Source organism: Podarcis melisellensis (assembly GCF_964234715.1).
Source record: "Podarcis melisellensis genome assembly, chromosome: 11".
Lineage (NCBI taxonomy): Eukaryota > Metazoa > Chordata > Lepidosauria > Squamata > Lacertidae > Podarcis > Podarcis melisellensis.
The window spans coordinates 41,160,885-41,184,688 of NC_138543.1; the positions used below are offsets into that span (position 1 = coordinate 41,160,885).

At 40.7% G+C, this 23,804-nt stretch overlaps 2 protein-coding genes and 1 long non-coding RNA gene across 4 annotated transcripts in view; 2 read left to right on the forward strand and 1 right to left on the reverse strand.

The window, feature by feature from the left end:
• PLPP1 (phospholipid phosphatase 1) overlaps nucleotides 1–576 on the forward strand; it is an 86,892-nt gene extending 86,316 nt beyond the window's left edge. For both annotated transcript variants that reach the window (XM_081929994.1, XM_081929993.1), the window contains exon 6: nucleotides 344–576. In XM_081929994.1, coding sequence (XP_081786120.1) covers nucleotides 344–475 — 132 coding nt within the window. In that variant the 3' untranslated portion in view covers nucleotides 476–576. The remainder of the gene's footprint in view (nucleotides 1–343) is intronic.
• A 113-nt stretch (nucleotides 577–689) lies between these two features.
• MTREX (Mtr4 exosome RNA helicase) overlaps nucleotides 690–23,804 on the reverse strand; it is a 42,877-nt gene continuing 19,762 nt past the window's right edge. Inside the window, exons 16-27 of the mRNA XM_081929629.1 lie at nucleotides 17,803–17,953; nucleotides 16,696–16,868; nucleotides 15,459–15,527; nucleotides 13,027–13,155; nucleotides 11,118–11,228; nucleotides 10,590–10,778; nucleotides 8,315–8,478; nucleotides 6,571–6,676; nucleotides 5,088–5,144; nucleotides 3,326–3,488; nucleotides 1,329–1,433; nucleotides 690–963 (exon numbers count right to left, since the gene is read on the reverse strand). Coding sequence (XP_081785755.1) covers nucleotides 911–963; nucleotides 1,329–1,433; nucleotides 3,326–3,488; nucleotides 5,088–5,144; nucleotides 6,571–6,676; nucleotides 8,315–8,478; nucleotides 10,590–10,778; nucleotides 11,118–11,228; nucleotides 13,027–13,155; nucleotides 15,459–15,527; nucleotides 16,696–16,868; nucleotides 17,803–17,953 — 1,470 coding nt within the window. The 3' untranslated portion in view covers nucleotides 690–910. The remainder of the gene's footprint in view (nucleotides 964–1,328; nucleotides 1,434–3,325; nucleotides 3,489–5,087; nucleotides 5,145–6,570; nucleotides 6,677–8,314; nucleotides 8,479–10,589; nucleotides 10,779–11,117; nucleotides 11,229–13,026; nucleotides 13,156–15,458; nucleotides 15,528–16,695; nucleotides 16,869–17,802; nucleotides 17,954–23,804) is intronic.
• LOC309380217 lies at nucleotides 1,432–2,821 on the forward strand. The gene is made up of 2 exons (XR_014172721.1): nucleotides 1,432–1,629; nucleotides 1,669–2,821. It is a non-coding gene; the product is annotated as an uncharacterized lncRNA (long non-coding RNA).

A 23,804-nucleotide genomic window follows, 5' to 3' on the forward strand; every position in this document is an offset into this window, starting at 1 on the left:
GAAGCCTGCTTCTCTGCTGAATAAGCCATCCACCTCCAGCTCGTGGGAGTGTGGAGAAGTTTTAAAAAACTATCTGCTGTATGGTGGCAGAGGGACTCAGGAGCAGTGGCTGCTTCATACCACCAGGTGAAGCTACCATTGTGCTGTGGCCCTCAGCTCCCCAACCACCACAATGTATTGCCAGCTCAAAATGTCTGAAACCGGTATGGCAATCTGATTGCCATATCAGTTTCAGACAATTTATTGGTATACTGCCCAGGCATATTTAAAGAATCATTTTGGTGTACTGTCTCTCTCTCTGACAGCTGTCTCACTGCCTAATGTGTTCAATTTGTTTATCCAGGTTGTGTATGTATCTGATTTCTTCAAAGACAGAGGTCGTACGTTTAAACAGAAGGAGGAGGAAGATTCACACACAACCTTACACGAGACACCTACCAGTGGAAATCACTATGGCAGTAATCACCAGCCATGATAAAGTCAACAGCTATTACCCTGTGGAATCTCCCCTTCTATAAAAAGAAAACGTCAAGCATTTCTGACCTATGTAAAGAAATAAATTAAATGCCTCTTGAAGGGACTGCTGCTGCTATACTTCTTGGATGCTCACTTTACATGTATATAGTAACACTTAGGTATCTAAACTTTAAATCTCTATTGGTTCAAGCTTTTGCTTTAAACACACAGTATTCTGGCTGTTTTTTTTTAATTAAAAATAATGTGGTAACACTTATGTACAAACAGCAATGGTATGTAATATGCTTGCTAGCATGAGGCTTATGGTGAAATACATACAAGAATGTTAAGCATCTCTCCTGCTTGGGAAGGATTGGCAGATTCTGTCGCTAACTTTACACTTCTGCCTCTGAAGAATAATTAGTGATGTTCAAACGCCGTGCCAGGACAATACTTATAGGTAAAGACTTGCAGCAAATACAATATCTCTCTTGATTTTGGTAATGCCTGTTAAGGGAAGAAAATAATATGATGTCATAAGAGTAGCTGTACCTATTGCTGATACTAGCAACAGGGGATACATTAACAATGCACCTGAGTTGAAGCTCAGTATCAATTTCAAATTGAGTATCATTTCCCCAGTTTCCATCTCAAATGTGTGTATAACTAGTTTGAGGGGGCTGTGGAGACATCAAGGGCTTTCCAGTTATCTGCTCCATGAAAGAACTGGATCACAGCAGATAAAAGGATACATGGAACCTACCATTAATACATTAGGGACACTCTGACTTGTTTAAGAAATTTAAAATTGCCTGTGAAAAGACTCTACATTTCAAGATGCATGCAATTTATAAGAAGCTGAACATACAGACCTTCTGCAAATTTGTTTTCCAGTTCTGTGTTTCCAATGGCCTTTGCTGCTTGACACATCTGTCGAAGCAATTCTTCTAGCCGCCTCATACAGCGTATTATGCTCCCTGCATGGGCAAGAAAGGGCTTGCAGTAAAAGCAGACATTTTCTAATAAGGAATAGCAGATCCTTTTCTACCAGGTGGTTGTAAAGCTGTCTACTCAAGCAGGACTGAAACATCTCAGTCCTATAGTTTTCCCCAAACAGATAATCATAAGGTCATGAATATTAATTTTCCCAACTTGTGTTATCAGAAAGGATGGGTTCCAACTAACGTTATCACCTATACTTCGTCAACCTAGGGCAATGGTTTTAACTTATTCTTCTTGCACAGGCTTCTCATTGCAGCTCTCAGGCTACCCCATCATAAGAAGCAGGGTACTTTCAAGCTTCCTTCTTCCTAACCTCCTGCATATTTTTGTAGTGTGTACATGAAGGAAATGAATGGCTTCATTTCAAAGATTATGGGATACATTTAGATACATGGTGGAGCAGGTATAAGGTGTGGAAATCTATAGGCTAGGAATGTGTGTTCTTCTCACTTTGTAAGTTAAAAAGAAATGAAATCGAAGTTTTATCAGCCAGTCTCAGCAAGAGATTAAATTTAATCATTTGATTCCGGATCCAGCAACTCTAGTAAAAAGCCACCTGGAGTCAATTACCAAAAAGACAGAAGTCTGAGCCAAAAGAAGCTGGGATATATCCTCCAAGGGTTTGCTGCATGCTGTATTCTGAGCAAACCATCACTTTGGTTGTATAGACTGACTTCTCTTACAGGGCTCATTATGAAAATGCAACCAAGAACACTTTTACATCCACAGAAGCATTTTTGTATGGTTAAAACAGAGGATGTGTGTATGGAGTAAAGGACATTTAAATATACTCCATCCGCCTTTCTGCTAGACATACTGAACTATATGAACTTTCTACTTTCCAGTTTCTCAACCACAGCATGATGTACATGGCCACTGAAATTTCACTTAAGATGGACTTTGTCATGACAAAGAGAAAAAGTGCCTTTCTCTCAGTATTTACTCCTTCTTCTGTTAAAGGGATTGCTTATCTGCCATATGGAAACAAGAATGTGCCATTTACTCTGCGTTTGCAAAAATGGGTGTGATGGTGGTTTGGGGTTATGCTACTATGGTCAGTGCCTTGTCTGTGTTTTATATAATTTCTACCCTACCAATGAAAATTGCTACTGTGGGCAGCTTACAAAGCTTAATTATCCCACCCTGCCTGATGCTGCATGTCAGACTTGGCTCATCAAGCAAGTCTCCATCTCCAGCTAGCAGCAAAAAGTTCACTTATTGGGCAAGACTTACTGCTACTACCTATCTGCATGGGAAAGAAGGGTGGGGGACATTTTTATATGGCATTTGCAAATGCAACCATCCACAGAATTGATTGCCTGCTTCACTGCAACCAAATAAATTGTGTATATGACACAAGTGACTTCAAGCCTCTCTTATTCTTTACCCCCAATAACATTTCTGCTGCGTCCAAAGTGATGATTGCTACAGCACAAAATCCATGCCATCATTGCAGAGATAGCAGAAATGGCTAGTGGTTGGGAAGCAATCGAAGCACCTGGGACAAGGTGCAACAACAACTTCTCATCCTCCCTCTTGTACCAACCACACAAGGTTAAAAGACAGCTTCAATCCTATGCATAGTTAACATTTGAGCAGACTTCACTGAATTCAGTGGAACCAAGGATCAGGCTGTCTACATCTGTGCACCCTGAGAGATACAAAATACAAGGGTCACACTGGGGAGAAAGAGAAAAAAGAATAGGAGCAGAAAGCATGCCATGGGGAGGAGAGACAAGAGAGAAAGATTCTCCCATAGGCTGCTGATTAGGAGGCCTCAGTGGAAGGGACTGTTGTCATGCAAACAACTGTACTATCCTACCATCCCACACCTCAGATGCATTAGTAGTAATACAAGTGCACGTACCTTCAAAGACATCTGTCATTTTGCATATGTGAGCAAACGTTGCTCCATTGGCCCATGTGTGCACGACATCCATCAAGTTCGGCCTAAACGAATTCAGGTAGTTTTCCTCGTCAATTTCCAATTTAGCTTCTGCCGACACTTTAGCGATTCTTTTTGCACATTCCTTTAAAGAGGATTTTGAAAATTCGAGACAAACCAAATGAAAGTTATCTTCCTGAAATACGCACGCCAGACAATTGACTGTTAACAAGCAGAGATTATTATTTTCAGTGGCAGCAGCGCTAGATTTATATGGCCCGCTTGTTCCGTAGGTAGCTTACAAAAGAACAAGAAAATGCAATGTTCAAAAACAAGATTTAAAACATTTCTGATAAGGGAAAATACAACTGACAAGAAGCTCAATTTGAAAAATAAAACAACTTGCACAGAAAGCTAAGACTCTGTTGGACATGTTAGTTGTATAAAAAGCCTGGAGAAATAACAAAGGTCTGGTGCTAAAAAGACCATAGAGCCAGGAGAGCTGCTCCATGAACTTCCCACTCAGGGTGCCATGAGCAAGAAGCTGCACTTCCTAGCAGCCACCCACTTCACCTCATTTCCCAGGGCCACCTAGACCAAGGTCTCTGTCGAGCAACTTAAGGCCCACGCAGGTACAAGAAGGGAAATAAGAAGAAGAAGAGTTTGGATTTGATATCCCGCCTTTCACTCCCTTTAAGGAGTCTCCAAGCGGCTAACGTTCTCCTTTCCTTTCCTCCCCCACAACAAACACTCTGTGAGGTGAATGAGGCTGAGAGACTTCAGAGAAGTGTGACTGGCCCAAGGTCACCCAGCAGTTGCATGTGGAGGAGCGGAGACACGAACCCGGTTCACCAGATTACGAGTCCACCGCTCTTAACCACTACACCCACTGGCACACTGATTGTGTTGCCTCATACATACCTGCTTCACTCCTCCCTTCAAACAAGTAAGCAAGCCAGGGACACATCAGATAGTGATCATTTTCCTTTACAGCTAAACCAGGAAGCTATGACTAACAGCATCCAAACAAGTCAGGACATTAAGACAAACTTAAACCACCTTGGATTGTTCATTTATCATACCTTCCAGTTTGGATGTAATAGGAAACTAGTTAACTGGAGATTTCCTGGCTCCTGATGAGAGGAGCAGAGCAGCTGTGTGTGAGATGTATGAGGGATAATTGTTTTGCAACATTTATAGACTGATTTCTGATTAAAAATGTCCAGGCAGTTTACAAAGCAGTATCTTGGTTTGTTAATCTAAATGCAGCCACTGAGGAAGTGGAGACTGCCAGGCAGATGTCTTCATGGGCCTTCATAAGTAAACACAGAAGAAAATGCTAGTTTAACAGGCTCATGTAGCTCACTAGTATGCAAAAACCATACTGGATAAGTCACTAGTATGCAAAAACCCTCATTGGATAAAATATTCCAAAAGCCCTCCTCTCACCCTCAAGCTATCTTAACGATGTTAAAATTTAAATACAAACTTTAAAAGATATCAAGAAAGATTTTGGATTATATCATCCCAAACACCCCATAAAATTTTATTTTTAAATGTACCAAGCTAGCACGATGTATAGGCATGTCAAGAGCTGTGCCGGTGCAATATCTCAAATATATACTATGGTGTACGTTTAGGTTGCAGAGCAGGAAAGGGAAGGTAATTGACTTTTAATGGCTTGTAAAACCATTTAGTAATGAATGCGGCATTTCCTATGCCAGAAAAATCTGCTGAAGTTTACCTGCATTTGGCGAAGGGGGCCTGCCAACTGTTCTGTTAGTTTGGGCATTTCACTAGACTGAAAAAAAGATGAAGAAAGCATCAATATCCATTCATTTGGCATTATTTAATTTATAATTTTTTCTCTAAAGACCACAAGTTATGTAGCTGGTGCACAAAGTCTGAAACAAGCAGAGAACATGTGGGATCAAATGTGTGGTGGATTGTACTCATCAATCCTTTAACACTCCTAAGAAAGCTTCTTTTACAGAAAATAGACCAATAATAAGAGTAGTGCCAAACTTCAGTCCAGAATATGGGCCTCTGGACTTCTTTTCAGTGAAACATTATCCCAATGCCAATATATTACAACACATCAACTTGGAACAAAAATAAACTTTGAGATTACCACTGAACCACAGAATTTCAAAAATGCTCTTTAGATATTTGACATAGGAGCCAGTGATTACAAATAATTTATCACTGAAAAATGCAACTGAATGACGAGGGGAAAGAAATACTGAACACTGGCCATGCAAAATTAGAACAGGCTTCACCTTCCTCTTCTATGCAGCCTGCCACATACCCTCAGAACCTGCTCCAGATGATTAGGGGACCCCTCAAGAGCAGATTCTGGGGGGTGCGTAGGGGGCTGGAGTGGGAGGAGAGGAAAGCGAAGTCACACACTGAGAGGAAGTCCACCTGCACAACAGTGGATTCCACCTAAGTTTCTGATACTTATTTATTTTCTGATAAATTTCTGAGTTTCTAAGTTTCTGATACTTATTTTTCATTTCTGCCTGTCAGAGAAATGTCTTTTCCCTCTCTACTGAATATATGCAATAAACTTTGGGTGTTTCATGTGCACACCCACTTCCACTTATGTTCTTCAGAGGGGCAGAGGCTCCTTTGGCAGCAATATGGGATGCAATGCAGGACAACACAGTTTTAGGGTGTGGGGGAGAACAGAAACCAGAAACTTCTTTGTGAATGAACAGAACTGCTTTCTTCTCATCCGTTAAACTTTCTGGATCCTGACCAATGACACTTTTGGAATGCACTTTATAATATAGGAAAATTAAAATAAAAACAGCTAGGAAAATTAAAATAAAAACAACCGAGTTTTTAAAAATTCATTTTGAGACAAGGAACTCAGTAGAAGGAGATGCCTTGATTGTTGTGGGTGCCATTTAGACTCCTTTTTCTCTGCTCTGGTTCTGTCTGCTTGACTGTCTGTTTCCAGCTTTCTCTGGTGTTACTTATCAGGAGGAAATCTCAACCCAGTGGAAGTCCAGGACTCTCTTGCCCTCCCTGCATGGTAGTGTCTCATCCTGCATGTACCCTGCCCAATTATTTTAGCTTGAATCTAGGATTGTATATTAGTTTTACAAATGCTTTTTAGCCCCCTTTTCTGACTAGAAAGCAAGGTAGAACGAAACATTCATTTAGATATAAATTATGGCTGAACAAATTTAGGTTTTTCTGGTTATGCAAACTTAACTTACATTTTCTTGAAATACAAAGCAGCTTAGTAAAGCAGTTGCTTGTTCTGCAGATAAGTCATTGAAAAGTCCATTGAACATCATTTCCGTCAGCAACAGCTCATCAGCACTGGAAGAGGAAATGCAATCAACAGGGTTAGATATTTCTTCGTCTTTTTATACATTTGAAAGCAATTTTCTGGAAAATTGATCAGTAGCTTCTGTTCAAAAGGCAGAAGAATTAGTAATAAAGACATTTAAGCCAGAAAGTGCCCTTCCACTACCAATGAGAAAAAGAGCAAGCAAGTGAAGTATCTGGATGTCGTCATAACTTTTACAGGTGGCATACCAGAAAACTACAGGGGTCTGAGAAACAAAATTTGGAAACAAAGGTCAAGATGGATTAGCATGTCATGTAGTGTTCAGAAGCTGAAAGTGGACTTGCTGGAGGAGATTAAGCAAGAAGAACAGAATCCACACTGCACTTTGGTGCCAGAACTATGGGGGTAAGGGTTTTGGCTTGCCAGATGGATTGATCCCCGCTTGCCTCCTCCCATGTGCTCTTCTGGAGATCTACCCAGCCACCTAGTCAATGTCTGGGGGGTGTTTGGGGGAAGAGGAAGGGGCCAGTGCATGAGCAGAAGCCCTGGTGCAGGGCCTCCACTAACAACTCAACAGCTGAATCCTACCCAGCGTATTTTATGAGACTGAAGGGAATAAACAAACTTGGCTAAGCATGTTTATTTGGAGAGAAAGAACAAAATTTTAAAAAGGACCATATATCAAGCTTCTAAATAATTTTCTATACTCTAATGGTTACTATTACAAAGTCACAACATATTTTGGGTTAATTCTGCCAAGCTAAACCAAGATACGTTTTAAAAAACCCCCTCTGATTTTCAGATGCAAGTTAATATACAATCATAGAGTCATAGAGTTGGAGGGGACCCAGAGGGTCATCTAGTCCCACCCCCTGCAATGTAGGAATCTCAGTGAAAGCATCCATGACAGACGGACACCCAAGCTCATCTTAAGAACCTCCAAGGAAGGAGCGTCCACGTCCTGTAATGGAACACTCTGGAGAATCTAAACACTGAACACAAAGAAGTCGCATAAAGTTCCAGATTTCACATTCTTGTTCTGGGTTTGCAGCCTTTTTGTTACCAATTAATAGTGTTGAATATTCAAAATATGTTAAGGTGTTGCTATCAGAGAGTGAGTGCCACTCCTAGATGATTTACACAAACACCATAATATTTGTTTTATAAACTAATATAGGGATCTAAAGAGAAGATACCGTGTATCTTTGACATCATATTTCAAAGTGGGATCCAGACAGTGGTTTGAGGTATGTTCACAAACTGGGCCCACCCAGTACAATTTTTGACTTTACTTCCTCTGAGCAGGAGATACCCGGTGCCACCCTGATAAATGATGGGGTAAAAGTATTTCAAATAAACTGCTTCTGAAAGGACCTGCAATTTCCAAAGGAGTTTGCTTAAGTGGCTATGTGGGGGCTGCTGTTTAGAAGAACACAAACCAAAGCCCTGCTGGGTTCATGGAGTTCTCTGGATCCCAGCCTCACTGTGCTTTTCTGTCCTTTAAATTTACTGTGTACTTTTTACTTTCAATAACCTAGGATCACTTCAATACTGCCCCCCCATATGTTTTAACATGAGATTTCAGAATGTCCCACTGTATTACACAGAGGGAAATTGCATACAAACATCTGTTTGCCTGTCTTTTCTACAACAGTAACATATGTTACCTGCTGATTTCACAAGCGACTCGGCCTTTCATCTCTATGACGTCCGAGGAGGTTGCAAAACCCAACCTTCTCAAAACACGTTTACGACACTTGAGCTCATCCATTTGTAAAACAGTCCTGGCTTTCTTCAGTTCTCGTTTTGCTGCTTTAATGTCTACAGCGATCTGAAGTTAAACACAAGCAAAGTGGTGTTACGAGAAATCAGGCATTAAGACACTTTTGACCCTGCCTCCTGGAAAAAAAAACACCAAAGTTTTATTGTGAATGTAGAACTTCAATCTCCACAGGCCACATATCCACCCATACATCTGCGAAGCAAAGGGAGAAACAGATTTGTGAGCAAGAAAACAAAAAAAGTTAAGAATTCTCTATGGCAATAATGCATTACTATCATAACTATTGATAAGATTTCTAGCCCACCCTTCCCCATAACATCCCAGGGCAGGTTAAAACAGTGTGAAAATACGATATTAAAATCAGTTAGAACAGCTTACAATCAAACAAAGTGGGTATTAGAAATATATTTCCCAGATGTCAATGTCAGAGTAAAGAGGTGGGTCTTAAGCATCATATAATGAAAACAAGAGAATAAAAGGGCCAGGCACCACTCTGTGAGGAGGGAAGTCAGAGCTTAGGGGCTGTCTTCTCCTGGGCAACCCCCCCCCCCCACTGGAACTTCAATGGGTGGCAAAATTACCTAAAGGGCCCCATGTACCAATCTCAATCCCTGACAGAGTATGTAAAAAAGTCATAGAATCATAGAGTTGGAAGAGACCACAAGGGCCATCGAGTCCAACCCCCTGCGAAGTAGGAAACACCATCAGAGCACTCCTGACATATGGTTGTCAAGCCTCTGCTTAAAGACCTCCAAAGAAAAGTTGGTGGTCTTTCAGATATTTGGACCTAAGTTATTTAGGGCTTTGAACGCTGAAGTGAGCACTCTGAACTGGTCCCTGAAATAAACTGGTAACAGGCACAGCTGTTTTAAAGCAGGGGTTATATGAGTTCTAAATGATGATTTTGGACCAGTTAAAAGTTTCCAAAGGGAACCCTGTGTGGAATGTGTTGCAATAATCCAACCTGGAAGTTACCAGAGCATGGAGCAGAGTGACCAAGTCATTTCTGTTGAAAAGGGGGCTTATAGCTGCTTGAGCCTCCAGTGATAATGCTGGATCCAGTAGTACCCCCAAGAGGTCCCTTTTAACACTGTCCAGAACAGGCCATCTCCCCACCTACCAGGGAACTCAGGACACATAACACCCATGTTGTATCAGGATTCAGCTTCTACTTATTGGCTCACAACCAGCACATCACTGCTTCTAAGCACTGGTCCACCCGACCCCCTCTCAATTCTGATGGGATGGAGCAAGAGATGTATGCTCAAGTATAAGACTACGATTTGAGAAAAAACAAAACAAACCCAGCAGGAATTCTTAGCCCTGTAAAGACTAATTGACACTATCCAGACCACATGAGGCACTACACCAAGATGCCTGCAGACACACTTCCATCAAGGACAAGAGCCAAGTCGTGGGCCTTGTGGGAAAGTGAAAAGACAGTCACCACCAGCCCAAAAACCCTAAGCCTTCCCAATTCTTTATGCCAATCTGATCTGGAAGAATATCAAATACAGCAATTTCTCAGAGCAGCTCTTACGATAATGTTTATACAACTGGTTCTTGTACTCAAATGCAATATTCACATACATGCTTGTAATTACCAAACATACAGACATAAATTGTGTCTTTTGCTTTTAATGTTACTCGGAGGTGGCATCGCCCTGCCTGCAAGCATTTTGAAGGAAAACGTCATGGTGTAGACATGTGAGCACCCTTCATATTAGTTGAGATGCATATGTTTTGCTCTCGTTTTAGAGTAAGACTACACAGTGAATCTGCCTTGAGCTTCTGGGTATGAAAGGAAAATCTACCATTTCCAAAAGTGCTTCAGCAATGTGTTTCTGAGAGATATTCCTTCCTCAAATTATCTGGAACTACCACCAATTTACCTGTGTACTTATGTGGCCCATTGCTTTAAGGCTAATGGAATGATTGACAGGACCGATAACCAGGACAGATTCTTTGTGACCACCTAGTGCAATATTATCTACTACCTGTCAGCAGATTGGCCAGATGTCTCTCTCTTCACCCACCACCTTTTTTAAACTGGAGATGCTGGGGATTGAATCTGGGATCACCTGTATGCAAAATGGGTACTCTTATCACCCAATTACTTTCCCTCCAAAATAAGATGCACTTGAAAAGCTTTTCATTACCTGTGCTTTTCTTTCACAAAGTTTGTACACAGTTTCCAAATTAGAATCATTGTGAAGTGGGTGAGAATACATCCTGTGCTCAAACGCTTCTATTTTTTGGATTACTTTCTTCAGACCTGGATCTTTAATGCCCATGTCATCAATAGGATCCAGCAAAGGAACGCCATCAGGGAACCGTTTCTGCACTTCCTTAAAAGAAAAGACAGATAAAAGCAAACGTTAGGATCTGATGCTTTTTTTAAAAAGTGTTTAAAAGTATGATCTCTATTGCATCATGGCATAAAGAAGATGTTTTCAGATCTCTGAGAGTTGATATCATGTATTGGTTAACAGAATGGGCTACAAATAATGAACGATCAAGTTTGAATCTCACCTGTGCCATGAACTTCACAGTGGCCTTAGGTATCTGATATGGGCAATAGCAACACTGACTTATCTCACAATAAGGATAACTAGATCATGAATGTGAAGTATTTTGTTTTTGGAAAAGAAGTGCTATGCACTTTCAGCTTTTCAAAGTTATAGTACCTGTATTGACTTCAGTACGCTCTGCCTGTTATCAAGAGGCCTCAGGTCTTTGGGTATATATAGGCGAACACTGCTGATTGCTGACAGAAGATGCACCAAAACAGGAACAACCTATTGAAACATATGGTGATGGATGAACTAAAAATGCACATTAATCTATGATTGCTAAGCAGTTATATTGTTTTGTGCACAGCATACATTGAGCATAGCCTAGGCTTCTCTTACTTAATACACGTAGAGTTTTCAGAGATCATACTACACATGTGTATTTAAATGGTGCCTATTGCATGTGTTAAGAACTACAGCATTCATTTGAGCATTGATTTCCTACATAGTCTATTCAATTGGCTTCACAAGTAGTTTTCCTGAAGAGGGGAGGGGGAGAGGCAAGCTCCAAAAATAATAAATTCTGTTTTAAGATGTATTGGAAAATGATGACATCTAAATGATGATTTTATATTTACAACTCTGCCTGACAAGAGAACGTCTCCTACTGACCCAAATGGAGTCACTACAATTATCTTCTAACAATGCTCAGTGACAGAATGTGCCCAGCTTGGGGCCAACTGGAATAGTTTCATTATGGCAAAGGCACTTTTTTCTTCCTCTTAAAGTCCACAAAATAAATTGTCAACTCTGTGTTGGAATGAAGTGAAGGGAAAATGTCTTTAATGTTTAATGGCTGCATGAAAAAGGGAACTTTTCTCCTGTCAAGCCAACAAATAGTTTAACAGACTCTCAGAGCCTGCCTAAAAATAAAAAAAAGTCAACAGAATATTAAGGGGCAGATCTTGGGATTTACCACTGAAGCCTGCTATAAGCTTGAATAATCTTTTTTTTCCTTCAGGGCAGGGGGAGATGGGGGTTGAAGTAACTTTGCTTTAGCCGAAGAGTTCTAAATCACTGTTATGCATCCTCTGTTCTATGTAAACTCACTGTTATGCTGTCAGAGAATGGCTAAGGCACAGAAAAAGGAAGGAAGACAAGCTATGGATGTAAAATAATCCATCTAGCTACCTAATAGTTCACGCAATATTTCTAAGTCTTGGGATAAAATACACAGACTATAAATTATAGGCCATTTCCCAATTTTTACGAATCACTTGTGAATATAGCTATGTACATTTGAAAGTTAACCCTAAATGATGGGGGGGGGGAATTAATAAATGAAAATGCAACAGTTTTTCATTCCATCTTGGCTAAATGTATTATTAGCCAAGCAAGGAATTGCATATAAGATTGGGGGGGGGGGGAGTGTTTTTTTTTTTAAAAAAAACCCAACCAAAAACCAATGCATTACATTGCAGAATTGTATGATCAACTCAAATCTAGTTACCAACTGCCTCTTGGAGGGTTGGGGGACTGAATTTGGAATCAGAAGATTCTGTCAACACTTTTGTGCCATTTTATAGCATTGTTTTAACGTCTGCTACTTACTGCACATGGCCTTGGGCCGTTCTTTAGAAAGACGGCTGGGATATTTTCAGAGCAAGCTGAGCAGCTCAACCCTCATGGATAATAGCTGGGTTTATCTTAATCTTTTTCCATTTGGTTGTACACCTATTGCATTTATTTACTTTAGGGACGACCCTTATAGTTGTGAATAACCTGATCACCCATCTACCCAGCAGGGAATGCTGCAAGATGCAATTTCATTGAGTTAGACTTTTACAACCCATAGACCACTGCACCATCTTTTACATCAAAACCACTTCTGTGATTTCCACTGAGAAGCAAACCACTCTTCAGCAAACGTTTGAGTCCACACTTATCCCCAGGCAGTGACATGGGACCTACTTGTTATTATCAATGTATGTCTATCGTTCTTCCATACTTAGGGTTGCCATATTTCAAAAAGTGAAAAGCCATACACTTGTTGTTTTAATTACTTTATGGGGGGGGATCTCACCTGCATCTCCCCTTTTTCATCGGGTTTTGCTGGTTTTGCAGCTTCAGTTGCAGAATTTTTTAAGCTTTCTTTGCTACAGTGCAGGAGGACTTCAGCAACATAGAGTGGGTCCAGCTCACCAGAGTTAGGCTACAGTGGTAGCAAGAAACCAAGTTAGTATGAATAAGGAGTTGTTCTTTAACACTAGTAAAAGATGCGTGAGAAACAAGAATGTTTCTATTAGTTAAGTTCTAAATATTCTTTGACTAATATCAAATTATATAGCTCCACATGTTGTTATTCTATATAAACCTGAGAATATTGATATAAATCCACAATAGCTCCTTGGCCGAGGTGGACTATAAGGCTCTTGATCAAATGAAGTCAATCTTTGCTATGGCAGGTTGTTAAGAATTATTAGCTTTTGTTTGCGAGCCTCTTTCGATCCATAGCTACACAGATCACTCAGTCTATGGCTCTCTGCCATAATTTGACAGGAAATCTGAAGAGGGTCAAAACTCCAGAAAGCTTGAGGATTATTCAAAATCACAGCAGAAGCTCAGTTAGTATACTGAAGATCATGAAATGGTCTAAAAGGATACTAGCAGAGTTAAAGAACAGAGTCAAAGAAGCTCTTAGAGGCAAGAAGGTTTCCTTCATAAAACGTATAAAAGCTTAATGAATTATTTGCATCTTTCTTCACTGCGGAAATGGAGGGCAAATTATATAACTGCCAAAATGTTTTTTCCAAGAAGGGAATCTGAAGAACTGAGGATAGCAGTTTGTGAGGAGAGCTGAAGTTCTAGAGCTAGAGCCTTATTGACAAACCTAAAACTGACAAATCACCAGGTCTAAATATTACCCATCCAGGAGTTTTTAAATATACAAAACTGCTTAACTTCTAATAAAAATTATGGATAAGGAAGGACAAAATCCAGTAAAGCAGATTGTTTTAGCAAGCCTAATATGTAGCAATATTGCTGCTTCTCCTAAAGTGACCTGAGTTGTAGTTTTGGGCCAACTATTATTTGTGGTAACTGCTGATTTTTGCTTCCCCGACCCTCAAACTGACTGGCACGTGCAGAAGGCTCAAGAGAGGACCTGGCCTCTCTTCCCACACTGATTTTGAGGCACTCATGAACAGTAAGAATCTTTCACAGTATCTTGGAAGACCTCCTCCTTCCCCCAAGTTCTAATCCTAAGAACTTGAGAGACGGGCAACTGTTGTCTCTCTCAAGTCCCAACCAGCACAGTGTGAAGCCAATTCAGAGTTCTCCCTGATGCAAAGAAAACTTGGAAGAGGCGGGGTATTTCGCTTGATGCTGGGAGGCAACCAGGGGCAGGTATTTGCCAGAAAGGGATCTGTGGTTACCGTTGCTCACCTAGACCACAATTTAGTTGCCAATGGCTGCGTTTCAAGTATTTATATATAAAAGGCAGATACAGCAAAAGCCTGTTGGCAAAGGATCAAATCAGAGGGCAAGAAGTGAAACACCTCACCTCATCATATGGCATGCTATGGATATTTGCGTCTCACTTCCTTTTGAGAAAAGAAGAGAGGCTTTGCTTGACAGGGGATAGCATGTGAAGAGGACTATCAGAAGACACTGGAAGAATTTCACACTGTATCACAGATAGCTTTAAAACGGCCAGTTGTAAACAGAAACACATGATTTGTTCCACTATTAGATTACCCAATAATCAAAGTATTTATTCATAAAGACAGTTGTGGATAATACCATCCTATTTCGTACAAAAGATATTTACAGCAGCTGTTTTAATTTTGGTTTAAAGAGCTCTGTTTACTTGTGTCATCTGAACTGCATTTGAAAATGCAACCCATATGTGGAAAAGCAGCTTTAAGCCAACATGTTAAAACATGTGCTGTTTACTCAAACTTGGAACAGGCTGACATATGCATAAAATACTCTAAGGGCACACAAAACAACCAATACCCGGTTACATCATCAGTGCTGGCTGCACTTTAAAACAGGTAGCCAAGTATGTCATGCAGAAAACTCCAAAAGGGAGTCTTTTTCAATTCTGCTGGTAACATACAGCGTGCGTTACACAGGAGAAAAGAGAAAGATGCAAGTTAAAATAACAATAATACAAAGTTAGCCTGTCACCATTAAAAAAATAAAATCCAAATTATCTGGGTCCCATCAATATCTTAAAAATTAATCAAAACAACAAGTGAGAGTAGGCAGCGCTAGGAAATCTGAGGACATTATTCCTATTTTAAAGTAACAAAGAGTTTACATGGCATCTAAATATGAAAAGTTGTTCTAATACTGGCAATAAAAAAAAGCACAGGGAAATACAGGATTCCTTGAGCAGATGGTAGCATATTAGTTATGAACTCTGAAGTGTCATTTTAAAATATGGCTTTTTTCCAATCAGGTATATATTTATCTACCAGTGGAAGAAAAGGCCATCGGATATTGTTTTACCTTCACATTTGATTTCTTGGAGAAGTTCACCACCACGCCCCAGCCAAAGTCATCATCTTCATTTTTCACCTAAAATCAAAATCAAGCTTGTATATAAAGCTGCATCTGAAACAATAATTTATAACATATTCTGACCTTAAGGGAAATTACATCATTTGTAATACAGACGGTTGCAAACGATCACCAAGTCCAGAAGTGAATTTGGAAAGAAAGTTGGTAATTATATTGTTCACTTCAAGGACAGCTGAGAAATCTGTGAAAATTGCACCCGCCCACCCCTCTCCCCGCTCCAGCAGAAGCCCTTCTGTTTGTGGGGTGGCAAATGTGGATCCAAGCCAAGAAAATTAACAATCAATAAATGTAACAGCTACATGAGTAAACAGCTGCCAAACAGCAATATGCTGGTCACTCGGGCTGGATTCAAGTAACCAGTCCTGTTAGTGGAAGTCGGCTACTACAACAGGGCTTTCCCTGTTTCTTTTCTCTGCCCCACAACCCATTTGGCTGTAGAGGGGTAGGATAATCCCACAAATAGTGGGCGGTTGGGTGGGATCATTTCATTATCACCTCTCAAGATATATCACATTAATCTCCTATGTAGTGCAATGCCTAGTATTAGAGAGGCAGCAATATTGCCCCTAATGGAACTAGCTGTGCATGGGTGACAGTAGGAAGGTATTTCTTTATAAACAAGAATTGACTTTTCCAATTTCTGGGGGGAAATGACGAACTAAGATTTATAAATAATATTTTTTTCCTAATCATGCTAAATGTCCCGAAACAAACAGGTAAAGCAAATACCACACATAAAGCAAAACTCTCAGAAACATACTCCTAACAAAAGATACAATTTATATGAACGAGGGAAGGGGGAGGAAAACAAAACAAAACAAAACACAAATAAATACAAAATTTACAATGTGAACTTCGGAGATACCTCTTCTTTCCTGTGGATATTTTTCTCGGTATGATGATATGTTTTGATATTATTAATAATTTTATTATGCTGCACTGTTTCTGAAACGTTTCATTATATAGTAGTTATTACTATTACTTGTTGTTAATAAATTTCCTTGTGCATCTCATTAATGGAGTGTTAAGATCCACAGGTGCAAAACCCCAACATTATGATGGCATAGGAGCCTCGTAGAAGAACTGGATGGTAAAATGCTTGTGTTTCTACTTTAGCAGAATGCACATTACAAAAACATAGAGGTGGGGGAGGGAAACTACTTACTTTTACCAGCCTCCCTGGCTGTAAAAATGGCAAGCAGTACTTTGGCTTGTGAATGTACTCTTCTATTTCTTTACCCAGTTTAGCCAGCTGTTGTCTGATTTTATAGTAAATGACCACATTTTCCTCATTTGGAATTTCAATCTCATTGTACTGCTGTTCCAACTTACTGACCTCTGCAAATAAATATTGTAAAACAAACAGATTATATGAAGCGCCCAATATGGTAGCAAACCACGGGCAAGAGTATTCCTCAAGGAAACACACTATCCATATGTAGAAGAATCTCTCCCCCCCCCCCAGAGCATCTCGTTTCCCCTCCATTTCCTTCCTCTTCCTGGCAGAGGCCCTCAACACCCCAGGGTGTTACAGGGAATAACCTGGTGCAGTGCCAGCATGCCAACTGGGGGTGGGACGGGGACAGTGAAAGAGCATTCTTCTATCCTCTATGAGGCTGCCTATGGGTGTTGCACCCATGCAGAGAAGGGTACTGGCTTACTATTAAAAATTATTTTGTTGGAGAATATTTGATGCTCACTTCTAAGGACTTCTTTACAATTTAAGTGCACACTCAATATATGCTAGAAAATATAATACACAAAGTGTGAATGCAACAGAATTGTGCCAGCAAACAGATGCACTGTATAGGGATGCATTCGCAGCATTCAGCACTTGGTTTGTTAAAGATTTGAACATCTGAAACCTTCCTTCAGCTGTACTCAGTAGCTGGGGATCTGGCAAGCAGGCAATGAGTCCTGTATATCCAAGGAGACTTTGGGCTTGTGTTCTTTCAACAACAACCTCCTGCCTCCACCCACTCCAGATGCAAGATGGCAAATTCCTTTTGAAAGGGAGGTCACTTGCAAAAGCAGCTTATGATTTGGCAAGGGCATCTGTTATTAAAAGAAAATAAGACAGAAAAATCCATGGAACATTCCCAGGCTTTTAGGATCCTGGCAATTGGGGCGAATAATGGTTCTTGTCAACTAAGTTCATATTCATTAGTAACAGGTCAACTGGCTCTGTGGCGAATACTGTGCAGGTAAGCCCTTTGAACAGAAATCATGGTCGGCAAATTGACGAAACAATTAAGTATTTCACATAACTTACTTTCAACTACTCCTGGAATAGCTCTGTAATGTTGGAATTGGTAAAATGATTTCTCTAACATGTATTCCGGGTTAATTTCTTCCACACGCAGCAGATTTAATACCATGTTGTATGTCAAATGGAAAGCACTGTTTAGAGGGTCAGCAGATCCCTAAAACAGAGAACTAAGATGAGCAAAAGCAGGCAGCATTCATGTTTAAAACATTTTATCTTGGGAATACAAATGGAAGCCTGACATTTCAAATCCCCAAATTATCCTTTACAGTATGTTCACATGCAATTTATATATTGCAAGAATCATCCAAGTGTTCCAGGATGGTATTTCAAGGTAAACCTTACAGAGAGACAGGCAAACCTTGTGGATCTCTGTAACGCTTACCTGGGAATGGCAGGGAGTGTGTTGCCTATGGAGCAGCTGCCATTCCCAGAAATGGGAGAAATTCACGTGCAAAGAAAAGTTACTGGACTAGGGCCTATGGCTGCAGTGTTCCTTTTGCACTTGAGAGATCATGTTAATCCATCTAAGAAAAGCTGAGAAAAGTCTCACAAAAAGTAAGAATGTCATCCTAACACATACAAAGAGAAAACTACATCTGAACTTGAAGTCAGTCTTTCACTTGCATTATTTAATAATGAATCCACCCTCTTAAAATATCATCTTAAATATTTGATATGTATCCAACTAAAAGAACAGAAAGGAACCATTATGAATAATCTGGATAATCTCTAAGGAAATTTAAAAACACACAATGCAAAGGTTGAATGTATAGCTTCAACTTTAAGTGACTGTATTCATTTTTTGAAGGCGGGGGGAGACAACAAAACAGAAGAATGTAGGATTACGAACCAGGGAATATTTAAAAAACAAAACAAATTTAAAAACTAACCCACCAATGACAGACACTTGCTATATTGGTACAGTGGTACCTCGCGAGACAAAATTAATTCGTTCTGCGAGTTTTTTCCTCTTGCGAAGCAACTCAAAAAACGAAAAACTCTTTTGTCTTGCGAGTTTTTCGTCTTACGAGGCACCACTGTATAAAAAGAAAGTTTGAGTAGCTAGGTTAAGGCTAATTTAGCAGCTATTATAGATTATGAATGACCAGTTCAGAACAACTTTTGATTTGAGGGATCAAACATTAAGCTTATTTCTGCTTCCAATAATGGCAGCTGTACAGAGAAGCTAACCAGTCCTTATGATGGAAAGCTGCTGCCACAAGGAGAAATTGTGAGCTTCTGCTCAGCATTACTTTTACCAAGAGGCATATTGTAAATGGATCAAGTGTGGAAGAGCTAGCAATATTGGCTCCACCCCCAACACAGGCAAAGGGCTCTTTAACCCACTGCTCCTCACGGTGATCAGCAAAAGAGGCCTGGGAAGAGCTATCCCCTTACAAACTTCAATTGCCCTAGGGTACTGAGCTGCTGAAATGGTCTTTTATCCTTGCTTGCACTGTCTTGCATGCAATAACCTAGTTTGACCTTTCTGTGTTATGTGTAACTTCCCAGTTGTGAGTCTGGTACTGCAGAAATGGTGGTTTCACATCCTAGTTAAGAAACCAAAACTACAGTACAGTTCACACATTTGGAACTAACAGGAAATTGTGGTTTAAACAAACCATGATAGAAACAATGAACTTAAGCACACAAGGGAAAGAGAGAGGGGAGAAGATGAGGGCCAATGATAGCTCTCAGCTTCATAATGGTAAAAGTCGTTCTTTTCTTCCTTGAGGGTGAAAGACCTTCCCATTGATGTAGAATGGAATACCAATCACTGTCAGCTAGTTATTTTGTAATGCTCTAAGAAGGGTGTTTATTTTGAGGCAATTTATTTATTAAATCCCATGTTTCCTCAAGGCACTCAAGACGTTTACATTGTTCTCTCTTCTGTCTATCCTCACAGCAGGCCTATGACGTACTTTACAATGAGAGTATAGGGTGGCTCAAAGTCACCTAGCATCATTGCCAAGCAAGGATATCTGAACCTACATCCCCACAGTCCTATACTCCAACTATTCAACAAAGGTTGGACCATATGTTAAAGATTTGCTGGTACTCAACAAAAGACAAAGCTGGTTCAAGACATAAGTCAAGGGTGGCTGTGTTGGGATTGAGGTGGAAGAAGCCTCAAGCTTGTGTATTTACTCCTTCCCTCTAGGGTGGATATGAGTTGGAAATCATTCCAACCTCATAAAACTGTGGTTACATTTCACTATGGTTTGTTTGAAACAAGTCCAACTTGTTTTATTTCATGGGTTATGAAGTTGGTTTGAAACAAACCATAGCCAAGATTAGTCAAATATAACACTAAATTGCAGTTAATAAAAAATGGAAGCAAAAGCTTCTCCTCACAATTGTGCTGGGGGCAGGAGAAGCAGGTGACACAAAGGCTTATTGCAACTTGTTTCTGTCATGATAAACCAGGAGGTTTACCATAAGGACTGAACTGGCCCAAGTTATCTCAAAACACATGCCCCACCCCCTTTGTATGGCTGTAGGATGCCAATTACAAAGGGTTACTGCAAATTGCAGGAGATGGATAGAATCAGATTGCCAACTGTAGTTTGTGACTTCAAGGAACCTGTCAGTGAAGGAAGAAAAATAAAGACTTGAATTCAGGGCTTTGAGATGTGTTTTATTCAATGTGTGCATACTGCATTACACCTAAAACTGATGACAGCTTCCCAGGAAGTTTCCCATTTTCGCGCACACTACTTGTTGTTATGGCCTTAATGGCTAAAATAATAAACATTTAACTAACACTTTTACTTTAACATCCTTCCCACCCAGTTTTGTTTTCCTTTTTTTAAGTGAAAAGCACACCATAAAATACTGCACTATGACCAATTTGGCAAACACAAAGCAGTTGCCAAGGAACGTAATTTGGGCAATAAAGCAATCTGGCACCTGCAGAGTGGGCAAAGAAAAAGGGGAAATACTAATAGCTCAACATTTTCCAGAGATGGAAAAGCACATCAAACATAGCTATGTAGGCTTCAAACTGTATGACACAGGGTGGACCAGCGTCTATCTTGCATGGTATGTTTTTTCTTCTTCTTTACAGGAATCCCTGTATTTCGCTGCTGGGCTTTAAATTTTCAGAGGAAGAGTGAATTGCTCAGGAACTCCAAACCTCCTCCCCACTGACCACCTGAAAATTGCCAGGGAACTTAATTCTGCCTGTTGTTCAGCAACTGTAATGAACTGTGCTAAAAGCTACAGTGCTTTTTAAAAAACAGATGGAATTCAAATACAGTAAGAAATAAAAGAAGCATTAAAATACAATTAAAACCGAGTATGAATAGTACACAGGGACATGTGAGAAGAGCCTGCTGGATCAGGCCAATGGACCATCCAGATCTCACAATGGCCAAGCAGATGCCTTTGGCAAACCTGCAACCAGGGTCCAAACACAAGAGCGCTCTCCCCTTCTGTGGCTTCCAGCAACTAGCATTCAGAAGCATACTGCCTCTGAGTGGCAGTATGCTTCTGAATGGTGAGGCAGAGAGGTTATTGCCCCCTCTCCACTCACCACAAGACTGTCCTAATGAGCAGACAATTTGCTTTGTCCTCATCATGAGGCTGGGCAGTGGTTGAAACCTCTGCACCCTGGTGGGAATGAAAACCACCCACTCCAAACATACCCAACTCAAGCATCTGATGAGCAGGAAGAGAGTAATGAGAAGTGCTTGGATACAGGGAAGGTGCTAAAGAAAAACCCCCAAGAAAACCAGGTGCTGGCATAGCCACCCCTCAAGTTCCCTGGCACCACTGCTCATATCTGCTGCGTTCCAAACATTTCCTCCCACTGCAGCCACCTTCTCTATAAGACCTGGAGCCAACATGTGCTTCATCCGCCTCCCAGCCCTAATCCTCAGTGTGGAAGAGGACATAAGGACATGTGTGCACTTAAGCAGGCCTACTCAGACGTAAGTTCTCTGGGCACAGTGTTGTCACTGTTCTGAAGCCCAGAACTGCATTTATTACCCACCCTCCCTCTTTTACTTCCAGACTCTTACAGGAACAGCTGGTTATCACCACTACAACACCTAACTGCAGTTTGTGTGAAAGGGAAGGCAGATGCAACCTCTTTCGGTGCTGTTTCCCAGAAGGTGCAAATGGCAGCAGCTCTAGTAATGCTGGTTCTAGCACCTCAGCCAATTCCACTGTGATCAGCAAAATTGGGGGGGAGGGAGTGTGGCAGATCCAGCCCACCCTTTGCCACCACTGTTCTAGAAGCACTGAATAACTGCTGTCACTTCTTCTGTCTGAGGTGAACAACACTGCCTGATGTGGTTCTTTAGGGGCAACCCTGATTGCAAATAATCGTAAAAATTTGGTAACAAAAACAACCTATAAGATACCATTGTCAGAATGCATGTAATTCTACTAGATAGAGGAACTACATACAGATTTAAGGACGTGATACTGTAGTTTCCTGAAATGCAAGTCCGTGATATGCTGCCTGATAGATTTAAGCCTAATGTAAAATAAGCCTGCCTTGAACAAACGTTTTAAAATGGGTTTGAATTGAAATTATTCTAGCTGCTGTGCTATGAGTAGCAAAGCACTGAACATACTGACTGCTGCTGAACTGCCCTGGCTATTCATCCATGCCAGGCTCTGGGCTGGCAGGTCACATCCCTTGGCAAACTGAGGTCAGTTAAGTTTTCAAAGCCTGCCCACACATGGAGATGCTTGGAAACATATGCGAATGAGCTTGATGCAAAACCAGACAAGCCTGCAATTAAGTCTGTGTGTTCAGCTGATGTTTACACATGGGCTCTACACAGCTGGACAGATTCCACTGGCAGCAGCTTGAAGGTTTGTGTCTCTGTCTTGTCATAAACACAGAGATCAGGAGACGATTTCCAACAAGAGATTAGCTTTGGGGGTCGACTGTAAAATATAGGCTCCTCCAGTAAGAAATAGTATGAAGGAAAACTGCATGGGAATGAATACAACAGAGCAGCAGGGGTGGCTAACCTGTGGACCTCCTGATGGTGTGGGACTCCCAACTCCCTCCAGCCACTGCCAGAATAGCCAATAGCAAGGGCAGTGAGATATGTAGTTTCGCAACTGGTTAGTAACCCTGTGTTTGAGAGGTGCTTTTGTCATGAAGTATCCACAGCGTTCTTCACAAGGGCAGCCAGTTATTTAAGAGGGAGCATCTGGCAGACCGAAGCGTGGGAAGTGCCACAAGTTGTGAGCCAAAGAGGTCACAGAATCAAGTTCAACTCCCACAGGTTTCAACAGATTAAAAAGACATATGTTCAGGATTCCAGCCTAGGTAAATTATATTTCCAAATGAATTGTCATTTTATAAAACTAAGCTGCTACAAATGAAAAGCCTGCAAAAAAACAACAACAACCATGGGAAGGTTTACCAATTACTGCATGGAGTCAAGGCAGTGTACAGTCATCTGCATGTGTACTAGAGCTCTTCAGGACTGCTCTTCTTACTTGTGTCCCCTGAAAAATCACTCCTCAAGCTTAGGGGGGACTTTTGGGAGAACTGTTCAATGAGGCACAAGGCACCATGGCCTTCTGAAAAGCAGGATCTCCCACCCTTCATGGAAACGCTTTGCAGGCAGGCAGGCAGGCACAGGCCTCTTGGGATCCCAGTCTATAAAATGAGCAATTTAGAGATCCAGGCTTTCTTTCGTTTTGCCAAACTTCTTAGGACTCAAACCTGCATTGCAAATTAAGCTTTCCAGCTGAACTTTCTTGAAACAGTCTGTTAATTGAATGGAAGTAAGATAATACTGCTCTGTTTTCCCCAATCTGGAATACATTAGCCACAACTAAGATTAACCATAAAAGTTTGTTGTATTATAGGATAAAGTATTGGCCCTTAACACAGTTCTATCTATCTAAACCAGCATACACATACAACTTGCTCAATTTTACTTAATGTACAGTATTTTTCTGTCTATAAGATGCCCCCCCATGTATAAGACACCTATTTTGGGGACTCTGATTTAAGAAAATGGGGGGAGACG